Source organism: Danio aesculapii, chromosome 18, assembly GCF_903798145.1.
Source record: "Danio aesculapii chromosome 18, fDanAes4.1, whole genome shotgun sequence".
In the NCBI taxonomy this organism is placed as follows: Eukaryota; Metazoa; Chordata; class Actinopteri; order Cypriniformes; family Danionidae; genus Danio; species Danio aesculapii.
Window position 1 is genome coordinate 27,522,435 of NC_079452.1, and position 25,000 is coordinate 27,547,434.

Here is a 25,000-nt window from a genome sequence, read left to right on the forward strand (position 1 = left end):
GAACATGGACTGCAGTTAAGGGTTGTTTTGCTCGTTTTTTGGCAAACACATGAGCAGCTTAACGTGGTTTTGCTTTGCGTGTGGTCGGTGTTTAGAGTTTCTAAAGGACGCGGACCAAACAGAAACACCAGACATACTGCATCAGAGTTTTCAATATTTTAATGAGAGCTACTCGTACACTGTAATCGTGGACATGATATCAAGTCTACACGGTGTAAACATCTGCTTGAGGACTCTTAAAAGTAAACTGAACGAAGCCGGTGTTACAGTTTAACTGGTGTCCATGTTAACTGGTGACCCTTTCCAGATGTAAACTATTCACGTTTGCAGATTCATCACTTTTTCACAGCAACAAAACATGCCCATACCAAATAAAGATTCTTATCACTTGGTGTCAGTGTAAACATTATTGATATTAATATGTGTGTGGCAGAACAGTATATAGCCAAAATTAATGTTAAGAAATAATTATAATTTACATGTCTTCAACGGGATTCGAACCCAAGTCAAAAAGTTCAGCACGAGTATCAATCGAGCTTTCTCACTGAGCTATTCGGGACTAAGTGTTGAGGTCAGTTTTGATATTTTTATCACTTAACATATGTTGTGCTTTGGTTGTGAACTCATGTTAACTTGTTTCCATGTCCTCACGTTTATATGTTTCTACATACTCTCATGCTGATATTTTCTCATAACTGCTCTAAATGACAAAACAATGTTTTATTGCAGTTGGTCAAACCATGATTTTTATAGTTGTAGACTCATGTTAACCCGTGCCTTCGGACTCGTGTTAACCTGTGTCTACAAAGACACACACTAGATCAGTGTTTCTCAACTGGTGGGTCGCGACCCAAAAGTGGGTCGTGGAATCATTTTCAGTGTGTCGTGGAGTGTGTGGTCAAAAAAAACAACAACAAAAGTTTAATTTTTAACTTACTTTGCTTATACCGGACTTTTATTTTGAAATGTGTGCGACAACCGTACCGTTTGACATGTGAAATTTCATTTGATTATAGCAACAAATATGTCAGCGTACGCAAGTACGACCCTGAATATGCAAAGTATGGATTTACATATATTGACTACAAAAAAGGCTTTAAACCTCAGTGCTTCATATGTAGTGATGTGCTCTCACGAAAGAGCATGAAACCTTCTGAATTAAAAACTACATTCTAAAACTAAACATCCTGGTTGCAAGGACAAACCTGTAGAAAAGACGACTCCAAGAGCTGAGGACATCACAAAAGTGCATACATTTTGTGATAAAATAAAATATTGTTCATTTGTAAGTCTTGGGGATTTTCCTATGGTTTGTCTTACACTACTTGTGTATGTTAACAAATAAATACAAATTAATTATAACTCCTAAAATTATATTACAGTTCCAAAAAATTTGGGTCGCGGCTTGATGACCATGTAAAAATATGGGTCTCATGGCCAAACCAGTTGAGAACCACTGCTCTAGATGATATTTTCCGGTGTGTGGTACATTCCACATCACTTCCGGTGTGTGGTACATTCCACATCACCTCCGGTGTGTGGTACGTTCCACATCACTTCCGGTGTGTGGTACGTTCCGCATCACTTCCGGTGTGTGGTACGTTCCGCATCACTTCCGGTGTGTGGTACGTTCCGCATCACTTCCGGTGTGTGGTACATTCCGCATCACTTCCGGTGTGTGGTACATTCCGCATCACTTCCGGTGTGTGGTACATTCCGCATCACTTCCGGTGTGTGGTACATTCCGCATCACTTCCGGTGTGTGGTACATTCCGCATCACTTCCGGTGTGTGGTACATTCCGCATCACTTCCGGTGTGTGGTACATTCCGCATCACTTCCGGTGTGCGGTACATTCCGCATCACTTCCGGTGTGCGGTACATTCCACATCACTTCCGGTGTGCGGTACATTCCGCATCACTTCCGGTGTGCGGTACATTCCGCATCACTTCCGGTGTGTGGTACATTCCGCATCACTTCCGGTGTGTGGTACATTCCGCATCACTTCCGGTGTGGGGTACATTCCGCATCACTTCCGGTGTGCGGTACATTCCACTTCACTTCCGGTGTGTGGTACATTCCACATCACTTCCGGTGTGTGGTACATTCCACATCACTTCCGGTGTGTGGTACATTCCACATCACTTCCGGTGTGTGGTACATTCCACATCGCTTTCGGTGTGTGGTACATTCCACATCACTTCCGGTGTGCGGTACATTCCACATCACTTCCGGTGCGTGGTACATTCCACATCACTTCCGGTGTGTGGTACATTCCACATCACTTCCGGTGTGTGGTACAGTCCACATCACTTCCGGTGTGCGGTACATTCCACATCACTTCCGGTGTGATCACTTCCGGTGTGTGGTACATCCCACATCACTTCCGGTGTGTGGTACATTCCACTTCACTTCCGGTGTGTGGTACATTCCACATCACTTCCGGTGTGTGGTACATTCCACATCACTTCCGGTGTGTGGTACATTCCGCATCACTTCCGGTGTGTGGTACATTCCACATCATTTCCGGTGTGTGGTACAGTCCCTTTTTCGTAAAGAATCGTTGTAAATTTGTTTTCGGATTCGTAAAAGTGTTTTACGTCTTGTTAATTTTTTTCTAAAATGTAAATTCGTTTCATCCTTGGTGAACTCGTTTTTCCTATGTGTTTGTAAATTTATCTTGAGCTTCGTTAAAGTGCTTCACACTTTGTAATGTTGTTTTGCACTTCCCGGCCACCGTAATATTACGATATTTGTACTGAAAAACATACGCAAGTGTGTTATTTTAGTTTATGCTGTTTTTTTTTTAAGGATGCTTTTAAATCCCAGATTTTTTCTTTTTTTTGCCACTAGCTGTACTGATAAACAACTTGTGCTGTGACTCAGGATGATGTTCGCACAAACATACCACAGTTCAAACCCAAAAAAAACACTGCGAGGAGAAACCTGAGGCGCCGAGCGTCGGGAACTGGAATCAAAGCAAGTGTGAAAAAACAGCCTAAATTGATTTGTGGAGCCTCTGTTTTTTGGTGGTTGTTGTTGACAAACAGCTCCAGCACTCCATTACTGGCTCTGAATAATTAGAGAGCTGCGGTGAAACACCAGCTAAGAGTTACAGCAGCGGCGCTGATAAAAGTGCTGAAAGCGTCCCTCAGAGTCGCTCCTGATTCTTACAAAACACAGTCACTATTATTACATAACCAGCCCTGTGGAAAACCCACTGCTATTTGTTATAGCCTGCTATTAAAGAGCACCTATTATGCAAAAAACACTTTTATAAGGGGTTTAAACACAGTTGTGCGGCAGCAGTGTGTGAACATAACCAGCCGCTAATATTTTTCTTATTTTATAAAAACAGTCTTCAGAGACGCTTTGATTGACGTTCTCGCTTCGCATGTGTAATCAGAGAGAGAAAGCCCCGCCCCCTAGTGACCATCACTCCCTCATTAGCATTGGACGTTACATTTGTTTGTTTGTTAGACTTTATTAATCTGAATATGAATATGTAATGTGAACTGTAATATGAATATGAACATGTAATATGTAATATGAATATGTAATATGTGATATGAATATGAACATGTAATATGTAATATGAATAAGTAATATGAACAGTAATATGAATATGAATATGTAATATGTAATATGAATATGTAATATGAACTGTAATATGAATATGTAATATGTAATATGAAAATGTAATATGAACTGTAATATGAACTGTAATATGAATATGTAATATGTAATATGAATATGTAATATGAACTGTAATATGAATATGAATATGTAATATGAACTGTAATATGAATATGTAATATGTAATATGAATATGTAATATGAACTGTAATATGAACTGTAATATGAATTTGAATATGTAATATGAATATGTAATATGAACTGTAATATGAATTTGTAATATGAACTGTAATATGAACTGTAATATGAATATGAATATGTAATATGAACTGTAATATGAATATGAATATGTAATATGAATATGTAATATGAACTGTAATATGAATATGAATATGTAATATGAATATGTAATATGAACTGTAATATGAATATGAATATGTAATATGAATATGTAATATGAACTGTAATATGAATATGAATATGCAATATGAATATGTAATATGAACTGTAATATGAATATGAATATGTAATATGAACATGTAATAATAACTGTAATATGAATATGTAATATGTAATATGAATATGTAATATGAACTGTAATATGAATATGTTATATGAATATGTAATATGTAATATGAATATGTAATATGAACTGTAATATGAATATGTAATATGAACTGTAATATGAACTGTAATATGAATATGTAATATAAATATGTAATATGAACTGTAATTTACTGTAGGACAGTTATGCAGTATGCTTTTAAAGTAGCCTTGTGAAAAAGACTCTGTATTTTACAGTAAAGATACACAATACTGTAAATGCATATACAGCAAGATAAACGGTGCTATAATGTAAGTACAGTATTTTTTACAGTGAGTTGGATTTGGGGTTTTCCGCAAACACCAAATCCATTTTCATTGCTACGCAGATGACATCCTGCTCTACCTATCAACCAAACACAACCTCAAACTCCCACCTTCATCCCTTACTAACTGCTTTGCAGACATCAAATCCTGGTTTACCTCAAACGTCCTGAAATTAAATGACAATAAATCTGAACCTCTTACTTATAGGCTCCCTCCCATTTGCAGGGAGGTTTGAGCTCAGGTAGATCTCGAGAACCCCCCCCCCCCCCCTTCTCCTGCTGCTTAAGGATTGCTAAGGTGGTGTGTTGACAATAAATCTGAACTTCCACTTATAGGCTCCCTCCCGTTTGCAGGGAGGTTTGAGCTCAGGTAGATCTCGAGAACCCCCCCCCCCTCCTCCTGCTGCTTAAGGATTGCTAAGGTGGTGTGTTGCTATAAGACTTTGACTATGGGGCTGATTTGGTTTAGTCAATTTACTTATGTCTTAAGTTTTTGGACTGTGGGAAAAAAACGGAGGACCCGGGGAAAACCCACGCAAGCACGGGGGGAACATGAACTCCACACAGAAATGCCAAATGGCAGGTTAGAGATCCGAGCCAGAGGCATTCTTGCTGTGAGGCCACAGTGCTAACCACTGGGCCACCGTGCTGCCCTATAGAGGAAAAGAGGAGGAGAAGGGGTGGAAGGGGGGATTCTTCAAGACGAAGATGACTAAAGGTAAGATGCTTGGTTATTTATACTGAGTTAGGAATAGTCTGATTGGTGGTTCGTACATTAGCTTGACTCGGGGCCAGCCGTGTCAATCATAAACACGTGATCCTCTCGAAATTAGTTTATAAATAAACTTCACTTAAAAAAAATGTGTATTGTATTCTATTGACTTTTATTATGTTTTTATATTAAAACTGATTGTTCTAGCTGTCCTGTACGGTGACCTTGAGTGCCAAAAAAGGCGCCTTTAAATAAAATGCATTATTATTGTCATCATTAGTTACTGGCGAACAGCTGGCAGTAAATTACTGTAGTTTCTGTGCCTGACGATCAGGTTAACCACCACCCATTCCACAATGCACCGGCCTCTTACGGTTTGCCGCAGAGTGTCACGCAGCTGGCATGAGAATCTGCACCTCCAAGTTCGAGGCCATGGTGCTCCACCGAAAAAAGGTGGTTTGCCATCTCCAGGTTAGAGGAAAGTCCTTACCCCAGTTGGAGGAGTTGAAGTATCTTGGGGTATTGTTCACGAGTGAGAAAAGTATACAACGTAAGATTAAAAGGAGGATCGGTGCAGCGGCAGCAGTAATGCGGTCGATGTACCAGTCTGTTGTGGTAAAGAAGGAGCTGAGCTCAAAAGCAAAGCTCTCGATTTACCAGTCAATCTACATTCCTACTCTCACCTATGGTCATGAGCTTTGGGTCATGACTGAAAGGACAAAGTCCCGGATACAAGCGGCTGAAATGAGTTTCCTTTACGGGGAGGCAGAGCGCACCCTTCTAGATAGGGTGTGGAGCTCTGTCACCCGGGAGGTGCTCGGAGTAGAGCTGCTGCTCCTCCACATCGAGTGAAGTCCGTTTCGGATGCCTCCTGGACGCCTACTTAGGGAGGTGTTCCAGGCATCTCCCACCAGGAGGATGCCTCGGGGAAGACCCAGCACACACTGGAGTGACTATGTCTCTCAGCTGGCCTGGGAATGCTTCGGGATCCCCCTAGAGTAACTGGAGGAGGTGTTTGGGGAGAGGGAGGTCAGGGGTTTTCACCTGAGACTGCTGCCCCCATGACCTTAAGCATTGTGTTGATTCAACCCATTTTATTTAAGTAGTTTGAACAACAAGTAGTTTGGGTTGTTAAGGTTAATTAAAAAAGAAAAGAAACAATAAAAAAAAAGTGCCATATATGTTTCAAGTCTAACATTTCTGTTCACAGTTTGGAGGAAATAAAATCGTTGATCTATTTAGGTGGACGTGACAAACTGCAAGCTTTGGATGTTTCTATCTTCTAAATGCTAAATTTTCAGTCACTCTTTTTGAGAACACTGACTTATAGATAAGGCTAACATACTAACACTAACGTCTAATAAACTTTGATTTTGATTTAACTAGGACTTTAAAGGGCACCTATGGTAAAAAATCTACTTTTCAAGCTGTTTGGACAGCCATATGTGCATGAATGGTGAATAGACCTTCATAGTGGGGTGATATAAACACACCCAGTGCTTTTTTTTTTCAATTTAACAACATGAAAAACGGGGGACCAATTGGAGCGGTTTTCAGATCGACCGCAACTTTACGTAGGAGAGCGGTCCCCCCGCCCACCAATATTGATTGACAGGCGTGTCATCATATCCTCAGTTTGTTACCCCACGTCCGCCATTTTCAGCGTGAGTCGAAGCGATATCACTAAAGGAACACGCTAGCTCTATTTTTAGATGCAAGGCTCATTGGGCTCAACACAAGATCAATATTCTCCACATTATCGCTCTAATCGGAATTATTGGTTGTATCTTTAGGTAGGTTTGCAAACATGTGTACTTCTCATTGAGTCTACCTTATACTTCAGCCGTTTGCATTTCTCGCGATCCCAGAAGCTCCCTGTGATCTTAACTAGGTGCTGCTACACCTGATGCTGCGCCATGCGTTTTAGAATTCTAAACATAGGTTTCTATCAGGGTACACACAATGGCGCGACAATTCGGGACACTTTATGTTTCTGCCGCTCCACAGAGAGTGTCTGGTGTGCCGTGTCGCGTCTTCGAGCGGCGCATCCGGTGCCTCAGTCAAAGGTAATTCCAGTGTGCGTGGTTATTAGTCTCGGTGTACAAGCTCGGTACTTGAAACTAGCACACAGTTGGCTGTAAAGCTATACAAAGACACAATTGATTTTGTACTCTCTGCTTGGTATGTCTCCGAGCCATATATGTACGACTGATTGCTGATCCTCTCACTCCTGCTCCTTCTCTCAGTCTGCCTGTCTCTGTTGCAAACGCAGAGCGGGTGAGCTCATGGCTCCGCCCCCTTGTTACGTTGGGCGGGAAGCCGAAACTAATTTACATGTGAAGCAACACACCCATAAATCAGGGAACTGTGGACACGCCCCCAACATGACACTTTTTAACACAATATAATAAAACAATCTGAATTGTGTTTTGAACTGAACCTAAACTGGCCACTCAGAAGAACCATAATATTAATATTAAATCATAAAAAAGAGGTAAACTATGTGCCCTTTAACAAAACCCAAGAGAAAAATGCAACATCACACATTTAAGGACATGTGCACATGTGGAGTTTGCACCTGCATGACCTCTGATTCTCTGTGTAAAAACACAGTGTTTCTTTCTTCATGCCAGACTGAGCATCCTGATAGCTTTACAGCCTGTGAACACATTTTCTCCGTCTGCAGCTAAATTATGATGCATTTTGTCATTGGTGCTCATGACGATGGAATACCTTTGGGTTATTAATATTGTTGCATAGTGCATGCTGCTGGGTGAATGAAGATGACTCACGCTGACATGTTTTTACCCATCCGTCTCTGACAAACCTCTTCAACTGGAGTAAATGAACACTTGAAACATTAACTGATGAAGCGTCCACCCTGTGTAGTCTAATGCTTCAGATCTTATGCTATTTCTAAATATATCAATCACATGTTTTACTTAATATGCACGTGTTCCTTTTAAGTAATTATTATTATTTATTAATTAGTAAGTCTGAGTTGTGAGTCCTATGCACAGTAATGTTACAGTGCAGTTTTTAGAGTTGTAGGTGGTTTTTAGAGTGTTGTGGCTCATTTGGTGTGGCTTTTTGGTGCTGTCAGCTTAAAGACACCTCTCATATGGAGAATGAAGTCATATGCATTGCTCAAGTGTGAGTTTCTCACAGACTTCAATGGAAATCTTGATGCTTCTGTGGGTCTCGTCTATAAAATCTGAGCTTATCTTTGTATTTTCTATTGGATTGGGGCTCAGGTGATTGCCTGGGCCATTCTACAGCTTGATTTTCTTTCTCTGAAAGCATTTGAGAGTTTCCTTGGCTGTGTTTTGGATCATTGCCTCACTGAAATATCATCAACTTCATCCTCCTGCTAATGTAGATGTTGGACTGAAGCAGCTGATATTCATTTACACTGAGGAAGGGCAGAGGGTTGCTGAAGAACTACTGAGAGATTTCAGCTGCTGTCTGGGCTTTCACTGCCGAACTGCACCTCCCTTTCGTTATGTGTTCAATACATTTTCCCTGCATCATTTCATTTTATTATGCATAACTTCATTTGGAAAGTAATTATATTTATTTTCTTTGCACATATGGATTTCTGTGGTTGTTATCAACCTCTGGTGAAAATGTCAAGTCAACAGCACCTTTAGAAATATGTTTTCTGAGAATAATGGAGACAATTTTCCCCACTGTATACAGCCATTAAACACATTGCAAACAATATTAAACTATTTTTGTCTTATTTTCCAGCACAAATGTCTTAAAAAATAAATAAATCAAGATTAATCGCATCCAAAACAGTCATTTGTAATTACATAATATATGTTTGTGCAATGTGCATACACTAAATATGTGTGCATATACAGTTGAAGTCAGAATTATTAACCCCCTGTTTATTTTTTTCCTCAATTTCTGTTTAATGGAGAGAAGATTTTCTCAACACATTTCTAATAACTGATTTATTTTATCTTTGCCATGATGACAGTAAATAATATTTGACTAGATATTCTTCTATACAGCTTAAAGTGACATTTAAAAGCTTAACTAGGTTAATTAGGTTAACTAAGCAGGTTAGGGTAATTAGGCAAGTTATTGTATATCGATGGTTTGTTCTGTAGATTATCATAAAAAAAAATGCTTAAAAGGGGCTAATAGTTTTGAGCTTAAAAAGGTTTTTAAAAAACAAAACTTCTTTCATTCTAGCTGAAATAAAACAAATAAGTCTTTCTCCAGAAGAAAAAACATTATCAGACATACTGTGAACATTTCCTTGCTCTGTTAAACATCATTTGGGAAATATTTTAAAAAGAAAAACAAAAATCGAAAGGGGGCTAATAATTCTGACTTCAACTGTGTGTGTGTGTGTGTGTGTGTGTGTGTATATATATATTTACTTTGACAAAGACATTGAAATTAAACTTTGATATCTACAGTAAACAAGACACAGTGCATGTCTCTTTAAATTTACTGCTAAAAATGCACATGCAAGCACCAAAACAACACTTAATAAAAATACAACAAATAAAAACAGAACTAAAAATAAAAAAACATCGCAAATTCTTAAAGAATATACATTTATTCATATTAAATTTTATTTTTTATGTAACAAATATATGACTGGATGAAAACAAAGATGATGCTATGCCATAACTACTTTACATCTGACATAAATAGATATGACATAATTGCTTTTTATCTGCACATATGGACAGATTTTGGTATACAAACTACTGATATACTGAAATCATGTCTGTCAGTTAAGACATTATATATATATATTATGACTAGAATATCCCTTTGCTTCCTTCTATGACTGTTTGAGGTGTTGAATGAGAGTGCAGAAGCTGTTGAGTGATGTGAATGTCAGAAGAGGACAGAGAAATGAGCATATGGTTGAGCTTCAGGTAACAGATTGTTGAGGTGAGAGGTCATTAAACTGAGTAGCAATCAAAAGAGCTTTGACGAGAAACCATCAGGGTGTCTACAGATCTGCACCCTGGTTTTACACTGTTTGAGGATGGTTTACATCATAGTTGAGTTTAATAAACTGATCAATTGGTATCACTGCATCTTCAGTTTAGTGAAAGTTTGTTTATAATACCTCAAGCCTTTTCGTAACTTTTTGATCCCAATGATGATTGGGTTTAGGGGTGGGGTTTGATGCCACGCCTCTTTTTAAAAATCTTGCTTTTTCATACAACAGATAAAAAATATGCCAGTGTAATTGTCGGTTCATTCCGCTGTGGCAACCCCTGATAAATTAGGGACTAAGCCAAAGGATAGTGAGTGACTGACTAAACTTGTATGATTTTCCACGATTCAGCCACCGAACTGACAAAAACTGTTTGTAGCCGGCAGCTAGCTCTCTGCAACTCACATGGTCGCCCACTGAAGCAAAGCAAGGCTAAGCCTGGTCAGTGCCTGGATGGGAGACCACATGGGAAAGCTAGGTTACTGCTGGAAGTGGTATTAGTGAGACCAGCAGGGGGCGCTCAACTTGTGGTCTGTGTGGGTCCTAATACCCCAGTATAAAGATGGGGACTCTGTGCTGCTCAGCCGACCTTCGGATGAGACGTTAAACCGAGGTCCTGACTGTTTTGAGTGTCCAGAACACATGTGCTATACAAGAATAGGGTAAGCTAAATTGTCCATAGTGTATGTGTGTAAATGAGTGTGTATGGATATTTCTGTCCAGAATGGATGGATGCTGTCCATGTGCTGGATAAGCTGGTGGTTGGTTCACTCCACTGTGGCGACCCCAGAATAATAAAGGGACTAAGCTGAAATGAATGAATGAATGAATGATTATTATTATTATTATTGTTGTTGTTGTTGTTGTTGTTGTTGTTATTATCATTCTTCTTATTAATTATTATTATTATTATTATTATTATTATTATTATTATTATTATTGTTGTTGTTGTTGTTGTTGTTGTTTTATTATTATTATTATTATTATCATTCTTATTATTAATTCTTATTATTATTATTGCTATTGTTGTTGTTGTTGTTATTATTTCATTATTATTATTATTATTATTATTATTATTATTATTATTGTTGTTGTTGTTGTTATTATCATTCTTATTATTATTATTATTATTATTATTATTATTATTATTATTATTATTATTATTGTTGTTGTTGTTGTTATTTTATTATTATTATCATTCTTATTATTAATTATTATTATTATTATTATTATTATTATTATTATTATTATTATTATTATTATTATTATTATTATCATCATCATCATTGTCACCATTATTATTATTATTATAATCATTCTCGTTTTTGCCATTTTATCATCATCATTATTACTTGTATTAATATTATTACTGTTATTATTATTATTATTATTATCATCATTATAATTATCTTTAATATTTTTTTATTATTAAAATTATTATTATTATTTATTATTCTTTATTATATTATCATCATTAAAATTATTATTAATATTCATTATTATTATTATTAATATTGATATTATTAATATTATTACGGTCATTATCATTATTATTATCATCATCATCATCATCATTATTATTATTATTATTATTATTATTATTAATATTATTATTAATATTGATATTATTACTGTCATTATCATTATTTTTATCATCATCATTATTATTATTATTACTATTATTATTGTTGTTGTAATTATTATTATTATTATTATTATTATTATTATTATTATTATTTTTATTAATATTATTAATATTATTATTAATATTGATTTTATTACTGTCATTATCATTATTATTATCATCATAATCATCATTATTATTATTATTATTATTTTATTATCATCATTATTATTATAAGCATCTATAAATACATTGATTTGATTTCAGACGGATGTATAAAACAGACACATTGAGCCCTGTAATATAGCCTACTGAGATCTATTTTTTCCCACGATAAAGCTGTTGTTCTGAAAGCACGTGGAGCGGTGCCAGAAAGCCTGTCTAGTGTTGTCTCCGAGTTCAGTGTGATTTCCAGGCTTCTCGAGAAACGTATAATCCTGTGCGAGTGAGTGAGAGGAGATAAAGTCTGCCTGAGGTTTATTGAACACAAGCGTAATGCAGACAACACAGCCACAGACGCTGTAAATTCATCTAATAAAGCAGAGGCGTTAAAGCGCTCCGGAGGAACAAAAACCAGCCCCGGCCAAAGCCACACGAGCACAGACCAAACTCACTTTGCTTCAGAATTTCATTACGGTCAAAATCCACAGCAGCGCCGCACATCCGGAGTGTATTACTGTCAGGACGCACTGCCTGGAAGTTGACAGGCGAAAGCAGCAGGTAACGGGCACTGAATTCCCTGGACGCCCGCCAGTCCAGTGTGTGTGTGTGTGTGTGTGATTCCTGTCAATGCTTTCTAGCACTCACGCTGAGATGCAGACTTCTACAAGAAAGCCAAGGACTAAAATATGCATTCTGACTTGAAGATGAAACTTTTGCGGAATGGTGGCTCAGTGGTTAGCACTGTGGACCCACAGCAAGACGGTCGCTGGTTCGAGTCCCGTCTGGGCCCGTTGGCATTTCTGTGTGAAGTTTGCATGTTCTCTCCATGTTGGCGTGGGTTTCCTCCGGGTGCCCCGGTTTCCCCACAGTCCAAACACATGCGGTTTAGGTGAATTAAAGAAACTAAATTGGCCGTAGTGTATGTGTGGAAATGTGTGTTTAAGGTGTTTCCCAATACTGGGTTGCAGCTGGAAGGGCATCCGCTGTGTAAAACATATGCTTGAATAGTTGGTGGTTTATTCCGCTGTGGTGACCTCTAAAAATAGAGACTAAGCCGAAGGAAAATAAATTAATACATACATTTTTGGAATTTGAGGTTTATGCTTAGTCTAAATGTTGAATAAATAAGCTTACTGTAAGCTTTATAGTTTTATTTTTATATTATATTTGAATATCTGTAATCTGAGGGTCCCTAATTAATTCATTTTTGGAAAATCACCTTTAAAGTTCTTTAAATCCTTTCATATCAATGCATATTACTTATAAAAAAAAGAGTTTTGATATATTTACCTTAATACATTTACAAAATATCTTCAACGATGATGATTTTTACTTAATATTCTAATGATTATTGACATAAATAAAATAATAAAATATTATATACGAAACACAGCATACGTTTCTGATTCCAGCAGTAGCGCCCCCGACTGCTGGAATCAGCTTCCAGAAATGATCAGATGTGCTCCAACATTAGGCACATTCAAATCAAGACTGAAAACACATCTGTTTAGCTGTGCCTTTACTGAATGAGCACTGTGCTACGTCCCACAGATCACACTGTTGTCTTTTTTGTCTTTTTTCATTCTATTATAACCTGTTTTAACACATTTTAATCTGTTTTTAATAATTTTTATTTATTTTTTTATTCTCTTATACTTGTTTCTTTCATTCCTATTTATGTAAAGCACTTTGAATTGCCACTGTGTATGAAATGTGCTATAGAAATAAACTTGCCTTGCCTTGATTTATTACTTCTCTATCTTGAATCCTTGTATTTTATTGCGTGTTTTATTCTCTCTGTTGTTGTAGCGCTTTGGGTTTTAGAAAAGCGCATTATAAATACAATATATCATTATTAACACTGTTGGGTAAGTCACTTCAAAAAAGTGATTAATTATTCATTTATTCATTCTCTTTTCGGCTTAGTCCCTTTATTAATCCGGGGTTGCCACAGTGGAATGAACCGCCAACTTATCCAGCATATGTTTTACACAGCGGATGCCCTTCCAGCTGCAACGCATCTCTGGGAAACATCCACACACACTCATTCACACACATACACTACGGACAATTTAGCATACCCAATTCACCTGTACCACATGTCTTTGGACTGTGGGGGAAACCCACACGAACGCAGGGAGAACATGCAAACTCCACACAGAAACGCCAACTGACCCAGCCGAGGCTCGAACCAGAGACCTTCTTGCTGTGAAGCGACAGCACTACCTACTGCGCCACTGCGTCCAATTATTAATTACATCATTAAAATTGTTCTTAAATTACATTTTATTTACTGTCTGAAAGTAATAAAAATATGTTGTTAAATTACTTGACTCAACACAACTTAACGCATAAACGCACTACATGTTAATCTCAATCCCGAATACAGAAATTAAACTCAACATGACTTAAATCAGAGCCATTTTAGCTTCAATAAAACAAGTATCACTTTAAGAATAACAAACATTTCATGTATCAAAACACAAAACATTTCAAAGCAATGACACAGTATTTCATACACACCCTATATTGACAATTTTTTCTGACATTGTTTCTCAAGCATGTTCAATCGACTTGATCAATGAATTATTAATCTGATTGATCCGGAACTGCTGAGTTCATGCAGTGTTCAAACAAGTACATTATAAGTAGCTGATGGATGTCTTCAGTGGTGTGTGTACATCACTGTTTCCTTACGGCACCGAAGTAAAGGAGTGAAGTAAAGAGTGAAAGTAAAGAGAAAGTAAAGAGGTCAAATAGAGAAGGCTCATCTCGCATTCTCGCACTGCAGATGCTCTGTTTAACTGTTTTCTCGCTAGTGAAGCAATCAGTTTTTCCACATACAAAGTCCGCCATGTAAATAGCAAATGCTATTTGGCGCAACACAACTGACTCTTAAAGGGAATGGAAGATGATACTCTGATTGATTTAATGCACATTATACTTAAAAAAAACATCCATAACTCATCAACAGGCATCATAACCACCTGGTTGACCTTTTATCCATAGGTTATCATTATAATTTTAATTGCTTATTACCATTTATCAGAGTTGTGCCAGCATATTATTCAATACAATATGTGGGCCAAAAAAATGCTCTATTTTTTAAGAGAATAAGCACAACCCTGTTAGACCAATGCTATGGGGTGCAAAGTGTATATTTCCATCCTTAAATAACCGGTTATTGTGTACTGACGTCATTTATCTTATATCCGTTATGTCGCCGTAGCTTACTATGTCGAGGGAGGTGAGTGTGAGTATTTACAACGCTCCAACTACTTAAAAACTTAGAAACTGTGCACAATTTCAATGCGTTTGTATTTGCTGGACAGTCTTTCACTGACACTTACAGCAGAAGCCCCTATTTCACTGCGATTGAGAGAATGTAAGTACTCCATTTCTCTCTCTCTCGCTCTGTCTCTCTCACTGCGGCCCATTTGACCGGCTGGCGTGACTTTTCCTCTCCTTTCGGCTGTTCTACAGCAATACTTCTGGATACAAACACGAGCGCGTGCCTGCAGAGTTTTCTCCACCGTGTCTATCATGGGTCAGCTGTGATCGCCGCTGCCGCTTATCAGTGTCACTCATCTGTGAAGAGCGCAGCGCACAGGCGCCGACCGCAGCCCTTTATGTTGAGCGTGTGACCAATCAAAGGGGTGTAAGAGAAGTTGGTAGACAAGGATCAGAAAGCGAGCGGGATATTAATATTTGTTTATATTATTTGCTATAAATGCTTGAGTTGTTTAAAGGTACAGTTTATATATCTGAATATTTGTATTAAAGGACAAAACTATTACAAATAGTATATAAATATATGTCTACATTTTAATACAAGAATTGCTGCTGTGAAGAAAATATAAAACTGTGTATGGAAAGCACCGTCAATGCACCGTGATACACCGAGATATCGAATTGAACCGAATCGATGGCATGATAATCGTAAGCGAACCGTGAGACCAGTGTAGGTTTACAGCTCTACTTAATGCTTTTGCGCCATAAACTGTAAAAAATGGCCGTGATTTCAACTGTAAAATACTGTAAAAATGCTAGAGTAAAAATCCGCAACCTCCTCAACAGTATATTTCCTTAATATATACGGTGAATAACCGTAAATTGACTTTCCCAGAATTCCCTCCATGGCACGTCACTTTTTATGCTTTTTGTTGACATTACTATAGACCTTTTTATTTGTTTCCCCATCAGTTATGTACAGTACATTAAAGATTTAAGCTACATCTAACATTGATAAACAATGTTTATTTCATGACTTTAATGTTATGTGTGTTACCGTACTGGTGTTTAGTAGCTGTGTGAATGACACTGAGCACCTTCTTCTATACACTGATCCACTTTTCGGCTTGTGGGAAATGTTTGTGATGAGCATTGGCTCATTATGTAACTTCCTCATCACCACCTGCATATGGCTGTGTTAACGTGTAACTGTGTAACAAAACATGTGTGGATGTTGATAATTCAAAATACAGACATATTCCATCTATAAATTAATGAAATACGGTAGTTTACTGTAAAAGTGAGAAATTACTTTTACAGTTTGTCCTGTATTTTAAACGGCAACCACGGCTGCTGGGTTTTTTTTTCGTAAATTTTACGGATTTATTTTTTACAGTGTGCGCTTTAGACTTTGCGCCTAGATCGTTAAAATAGAGCCACTAGTGTTTTTCAGCCAAAGATAAACTTTCGGTGAAAGCTTGATGTGACTATTTTCAATTTCATATGGTTCCTTTTACAGCATCAATGTTGTAATGTAATGAAAATACAATCAGCTAAATAGACTTAAACATTCACTGAGTTGTTTTAAGCGTAGAAAAAGATGAAAGACCAAATAAGTGAAGTTTCATAAACTAATTTCGAGAGAAGCACGTGATATGATTGACGTCTGGCCACTCATCTGTAATCAGTAATAATCCAATCAGAGTGATCCTAGTCTACTATAAATGGATCATTTTCTTCCTACTGCTCTATCTTCGTTTGGAAGAATCCCCCCTTCCACCCCATCTCCTCCTTTTCCTCCCTTTTCTAAAGGGGGAGCTCTCAAGACCTACCTTATCGCGGATCTCCTGATACGCTTATCGACCGGGCGGGAGCCCTGGGCTCAAATATCTCCGAGCTCAGGGTTCTCTCCCGGGACAGCATGCCAAACCTGCTTTATACGCCAAGCATATCTAAGTGTGAACTCTTGAAATACTAGTGCCGTCAGTAGCAGCAGGCGAACTTAGAAACTCCATTAAAAATAAATGCTCATATTTTAAAGAGATGGAGTGCAGTCCATCTCTTGCAGTGCTTCTGAGACCCACCATATTTAGTCTATCAATCAGGCAGTGAAGATCACTAAAGAAATCAGATCTCAAATGTGGCCATTTTGTAACGGCAAGCCAGTTCACCGGAAGCACTTGAGCTGGCTGACTGAAAATTAAAAGTCCGTCTGCATATACCACATTAGTATAAAAGCAAGAAGGGCAAAGCGAGTCAAGAGCAATCTTTGATTTTTCTGAGGCATTTTTCTCAAATCGTTGCGTCGCGTGTGAATAAATGGACCTTCTGTTCTGCGAAGAGCTCGTAAAGTGTTTGAATGTCATTGTAAATTAAGGTAGGGGATCGCTAAAAGTGATGGAGAGGTTAAATTATCTCCATGGCGATGAATAATAGATGAGTGTTTTTCTTTCTGATGTCTCTGAAATAGAAAATCCATCTGGGGTAGTGAGCGTAGCGTCTGGGTGTGCTGAGATAGCTCGGGGTTTTGACTTTAACTCACCCGGTACTTGGAGAGGTCGATCCTCAGAGAGTTGTGGAGCTGATCCAAGAGCTTGACGAACTTCTCTCTCTGCAGAAAACACAACACACACACACAAAATAGATCAGTCCTACATTTGGGAAACATGGGCTCTTTGTTTGTGCATCACTTTCCATTTCACTTTTCCATTGTATTCCATTATCTATCCATCTATTCTTTTAGACATTCATCCAACCATTCATTCAGTCATACATCCAACCTTCCATTCATTCATTTAATCATACATCTATCTTTATCCATTCCTTCAGTGATTAATCCATCCATTCATTCATTCTATCCATTTAACCATCCATCCATCCACTCAGCCATCCATACAATTATCTATCTATCTATTCATTCATTCATTCATCCATCCATCCATCCGTCTGTCCATTCAACCATCCATCCATCCAACCATCCATTTATCCATTTATTCATCCATCCTTCCATCCATTCATCCATTAATCAATCATACCATTCAGCCATCCATCCAATTGTCTATCTGTTCATCCATCCATCCATTCATCCACCCATCCATCCATCCATCCATCAATCAATCCTTCCATTCATCCATACATCTAATCATCTATCTCTTCATCTATCTGTCCATTCCACCATTCAATCAACCAACCAACCATCCATCTATCCAGCAATCAAACCATCCAACCATCATTTCCTTTTAACTATCCATCCATCCATCCATCCATCATCACCAAATCATCTATCTATTCATCCAACCGTCCATCCATTCAACCATTCATCCATCCATCCATCCATCCATCAGTCCATTCAACCATCCATCCATCCATCCAACCATGCATTCATCCATCCATCCATCTATCCATCTATCCATCTATCCATCCATCCGTCCATCCGTCCATCCGTCCGTCCATCCATCCATCCATCCTTCCATCCATTCATCCATCAATCCTACCATTCAGCCATCCATCCAATTGTCTATCTGTTCATCCATCCATCCATTCATTTACCCATCCATCTATCCATCCATCCATCCATCCATCCATCCATCCATCCATCCATCCATCCATCAATCCTTCCATTCAACCATACATCTAATCATCTATCTCTTTATCTATCTGTCCATTCCACCATTCAATCAACCAACCAACCAACCATCCATCCATCAATCCATCCATGCATCCATCCATCCATCCAGCCAGCCAGCCAGCCATCAAACCATCCAACCATCATTTCCTATTAACTATCCATCCACCCACCCATCCATCCATCCATCCATCATCACCAAATCATCTATCTATTCATCCATCCATCCATCCATCCATTCAACCATTCATCCATCCATCCATCCATCCATCCATCCATCCATCCATCCAGTCATCAATCTAACCATCAATCTAACATCAATTCATTTAACTATACATCCATTAATTCTTCCATTCAGCCATCCATCCAATTATCTATCTATTCATCCATCCGTCCGTCCGTCCATCCATTCAACAATCCATCCAACCATCAATTCATTCAATTATCCCTCCTTTTAATCATCTATCTATTTATTCATCAATCCATTCTTTTTACCACTCATCCAGTTTTCCATTAATCCAATAATCCACCCATCCGTTCATTCATCCATGGACTCATACAATCATCCTTTCATTCATCCATCCATCCATCCTTTCAGTCAGTCACTCCACTATCCATCCATCCATCCATCTGTCCTAACATCTAGCCATGTACTTTTTCAATCAACCGCCAATCCATTCATTTAGTCATCCATCCATCCATCAATCCAACATAATTTATCCATCTAATCACTCAACCTAACATTCATTTATCCATCCATCCATCCATTTTCACAATCATCTGTATCCATACATTCATCCACTCATTCAACCACCAATCCATTCATCTTGTCACCCATTCAGTCTTCTATCAATCCAATAATCCAATCTAATCATCCATCCACCTATCCACCCAGTCACCCCACCATTCATTAATTCAACCACCCATCCATCCATCCATCCATCCATCATTTATCCATCTAGTTAAACATTGAATCATCCATTTATTTTTCCATCCCTATACTCACACAATCATATATCCATACAATCATCCACTCATCCAACCACCCATCTAGTCACTCATTCATCCATTCATTGCACTCATCCAATCATGCATCCAACCTTTAACTCATCCATCCCTCCCTTCTCTCATTTACTAAACCACCCATCAATCTCTCCAGACACATTTAATCACTCATCCATCAACAGTGAAGCTGACAAACCCCAAAGTTGGATGCTGCGAATCGGTCGGAGGCCGAGATGTTAGTGGTTGCAGTTGTTGTGTGTGCGAAGTAAGCGTTGATGTTGGCAAGCAGGTTACTCATCACAGCGGGAACGCCAGGACACATGTACTTGGATGAGAGACATGAGAAGTGTCTGAATAAGAGGGAGAAACACACAGATGCTAGTTTCAGACAAAAACACACTCAGCAGTGATTTAAAAACCCATCACCGTCTATATTTAATGTTAGATTTGGTGAATTTACTTCCCCCAAGCAACAACATTTAAACAACAGCAATAACAAATGACCTCAGTATACATTTCTGAATGATCGATAGATGACTGTTGTACAGCACAGGAATATAATGACTTTAGATATTGATTACTAACATTATTATTTAATTTCTTTTTTTAAGCAAAGTACACCCTGAAAATGATAAATAGCACAACACAGATCTGCTAGTGTGTTGAGCCGCAGGAAATTGCCCAGTAATGTCAGACACTGTTAGAGGAGATTCATTAAAGGAAGATATAAATGAGAAAAAGAGATAGAAGAAGAAGAAAGAAGAGAGACATGGACTAAAAATAGCATCAGGCCTGCAGGGCTTAGACACACTCACTCACTTACACACATACAGTACACACTGAGCAATACAGCATCTCACATGCATACTGTTCACACACACACACTCTCATACACCACAGTGCTTTTGTTTTGTTGAACATTTAACAAACAAATGCTTCACAGAAACACACTTTTCTCTATTTGTCTTCTTGGTATCTAGTCAGTTGTGAATGTAAATAATTTATGTAGACTAAATTATGTAGCACACAAACACAAATTCTGAAAATGAGTTACTGTCAGTGACTACAAAAAAATGATTCAACTTGATGTTAAGCACCGCACACACAACAAAAAAAAAAAACATTTGTTCAAGATATACACTAAATAATACAGAAACGTAAGCAGTGAGTTCAATTTCACACACTTGCAGACACAGATGTTAAAATGTTTTAAGCAACTAAAATGAAGCTAAAATAAATGATAAATGTTGGAAGATCAAAACCCCACCCACGTAATCAATAATCAAACAGAAGCCACGCCTACTTAATCCAACCCACAGATAAAAACCTCACCCATTTATTCCAACATAAACCACACCCACTTCATTTAATTAACAGATAATTCAACCTGCTGATCAAAACCACACCCCCTTAATCCAACACTCACATAAGCCACACCCACGTAATAATCAACAGCTACTTAATTCAACCAACTGATCAAAAACACTCCCACTTAATTTAACACTCAAACGGAAGCCATACCCATTTAATTCAACCCAATGATCAAAAACCATCCCACTTAATCAGTATTCACATAGAAGCCACACCCACTTAATTCAAACCAATGACAAAAGCCCGCCGATTTAATTTAACTCAAACAGAAGCCACACCCACATAATTCAATTAACTGATAATTCAGCTCCTTGATCAAAAGCATACCCACTTAATCAATACTCAAATAGATGCTTTTGAGATTGGTTTTAATTAAGTGAGGTGGCTTCTATTTGAATATTGATTAAGTGGGAGTGTTTTTGATCAGTTGGTTGAATTAAGTGGGTGTGGTTTGTTTGAGTGTTAAATTAAGTGGGCGTGCTTTTGATCAATTGGTTGAATTAATTAGTTGTGGCCTTTATTTGAGTATTATTAAGTGGGCGTGGCTTCTATTTGAGTGTTGGATTAATGGGCGTGGTTTTGATTTGGGGGTTGAATTAAACATGTGCAGCTTCTGTTTGAGTGTTGGATTAAGTGGGCATGGTTTTGCTCAGCGTGTTGAATTATCAGTTAATTGAATAAAGTGGGTGTGGCTTCTAAAACTAAAATAAAGCTAAAATAAATGATAAATGTTAGAAGATCAAAACCCCACCCACGTAATCAATAATCAAACAGAAGCCATGCCTACTTAATCCAACCCACAGATAAAAACCTCACCCATTTATTCCAACATAAACCACACCCACTTAATTTAATTAATAGTTAATTCAACCTGCTGATCAAAACCACACCCCCTTAATCCAACACTCACAGAAGCCACACCCACGTAATAATCAACAGCTACTTAATTCAACCAACTGATCAAAAACACTCCCACTTAATTTAACACTCAAACGGAAGCCATACCCATTTAATTCAACCCAATGATCAAAAACACTCCCACTTAATCAGTATTCACATAGACGCCACACCCACTTAATTCAAACCAATGACAAAAGCCCGCCAATTTAATTTAACTCAAACAGAAGCCACACCCACATAATTCAATTAACTGATAATTCAGCTCCTTGATCAAAAGCATACCTACTTAATCAATACTCAAATAGATGCCACACCCACTTAATAGTCAAAAAAGCTACTTAATTCAAACCACTGATCAAAAGTGTGCTCACTTAATTTAACACCCAAACAGAAGCCACACCCATTTGATTCAACCCACGGATCAAAAACACACCCACTTAATATTCAAACAGAAGCCACACCCATTTGATTCAACCCACGGATCAAAAACACACCCTCTTAATCAATATTCAAACAGAAGCCACACCCACTTCATTCAATTAACTGATAATTCAACACGGTGAGCAAAACCATGCCCAATTAATCCAACCCTCAAACAGAAGCTGCACATACTTAATTCAATCCCCAGATCAAAGCCACGCCCCTTAATCCAATACTCAAATAGAAGCTACGCCCACTTAACAATACTCAAATAAAGGCCACAACTAATTAATTCAACCAACTGATCAAAAGCACGCCCACTTAATTTAACACTCAAACAAACCACACCCACTTAATTCAACCAACTGATCAAAAACACTCCCACTTAATCAATATTCAAACAGAAGCCACCTCACTTAATTCAAACCAATCTCAAAAGCCTGCCAATTTAATTTAACTCAAACCTAAGCCACATCCACTTAATTCTATTAACTGATAATTCAGCCCCCTGATCCAAAGCATGCCCACTTAATCAATAATCAAATAGAAGCCACGCCCACTTAAACAATATTCAAAAAGCTACTTAATTCAAACCACTGATCAAAAGCATGCCCACTTAATTTAACACTCTGACAGAAGCCACACCCATTTAATTCAACCCACTGATCAAAAACACACCCACTTAATCAATATTTAAACAGTAGCCACACCCACTTCATTCAATTAACCGATAAATCAACCCGCTGATCAAAACCACGCCCACTCAAACAGAAGCTGTACATACTTGATTCAACCCCCAGATCAAAACCACACCCCCTAATCCAACACTCAAATAGAAGCCACACCCACTTAATAATACTCAAATAGAAGCCAAACCTACTTAATTCAACCAACTGATCAAAAGCACGCCCACTTTATTTAACACTCAAACAAACCACACCCACTTAATTCAACCAACTGACCATAAAACCCTGCCCACTTAATTTAACACTGAAATAGAAGCCACACCCATTTATTGATATTTAAATAGAAGCAGCTATTTAATTAAACCCACTGAACAAAACCACACCCACTTATTCCAACACTCAATTAGAAGCCACAGCCACTTAATTCAAACCACTGATAAAAACCCCGCCCACTTGGTCCAATGCTCAAGCAGAAAACCACAGTCAGTTCTGGAGTTTGACAGCCTCCTCACTATATTTAATAATTTGGATGATTTATTTAAACTCGTGAGCATTTATAATGCCGATGGCTTGCCTGACAATGCTACAGTCCTGCTGTGTTTATAGTAGAACTGAGAGAAGAAGCTGTAGGCTGCAATGCTATGAGAGCGAACATTAGTACCTGCAGACATTGATCTGGACCTCATTAGTTAGCATGACCTCTAAACTCAAGCGGCCCGACGCGACACACAGGGGAATGAAGAGTTATTGAGCCTCCGAGAAAAAGATGAAGAGTTTTCTCTTCCTCTCTCCATACTCCCTCCTTCCCTCTTCAGAAATGATTGAAAGATGCTCACGGCTAAATGAGAACAAATGATATGTGATGGAGGGTGTTGGCTTTCTGTTGCCTGGTAAAGGCTTGCTTTCTTTTCAGCCTGTAAGCATTTAATTCAACCCACTGATCAAATGCACACCCACTTAATCAATCCTCAAATAGAAACCACGCCTACGTAATACTCAAATAGAAGCCACGCCTACTTAATACTCAAATAGAAGCCACACCCACTTAATAATACTAAATAGAAGCCACAACTGCTTAATTCATTCCATTGATTAAAAACATGCCCACTTAATAAATACTCAAATAGAAGCCACACCCCCTCAATCAATCCTCAAATTGAAGCTACACTTAATTATTTCACCTACTGATCAAATGCACGCCCACTTAATCATTACAATACTTAAATAGAAACCACACCTACTTAATTCAGCCCACTGCTCAAATCTATGCCCACTTAACTTATACTCACAAAGAAGCCACACCCACTTAATCAATACTCAAATATAAGCCACACCCACTTTAACCCACAGATCAAAAGCACGCCTACTTAATCAATACTCATAAAGAAGCCACACCTACTTAATTTAAACCACTGATCAAAATAATACCAACTTAATACTCAAATATAAGCCACACCCACATAATCAATACTCAAAAATAAACATACGCACATACTTAATACAACCCGCTGATCTACAACGTGCCTACTTAATGAATACTCAAATAGCAGCCATGCCTACTTAATTCAACTCACTGATCAAAAGCACGCCCACTAAATAAATACTCAAGTAGAAGCCACACCCACTTAATCAATGTTTGAATAAAAGCCACTCCCACTTAATCCACTCAAATAGAAGCCACACCCATGTAATTCAACCCACTGATCAAAAGGATGCCCGCTTCATCAGTACTGAAATAAAAGTCACACCCACTTAATATATACTGAAATGTAAGCCACACCTGCTTA

The 25,000-nt window shown here is 38.0% G+C and overlaps 1 protein-coding gene across 1 annotated transcript in view; it reads right to left on the bottom strand.

Moving 5' to 3' along the window:
* The window catches only part of LOC130245302 (protein unc-13 homolog C), a 384,171-nt gene that overhangs the window by 213,797 nt on the left and 145,374 nt on the right, over positions 1 to 25,000 (bottom strand). Inside the window, exons 13-14 of the mRNA XM_056477954.1 lie at positions 20,033 to 20,186; positions 17,749 to 17,817 (exon numbers count right to left, since the gene is read on the bottom strand). Of these exons, the coding sequence (XP_056333929.1) occupies positions 17,749 to 17,817; positions 20,033 to 20,186 (223 nt within the window). The remainder of the gene's footprint in view (positions 1 to 17,748; positions 17,818 to 20,032; positions 20,187 to 25,000) is intronic.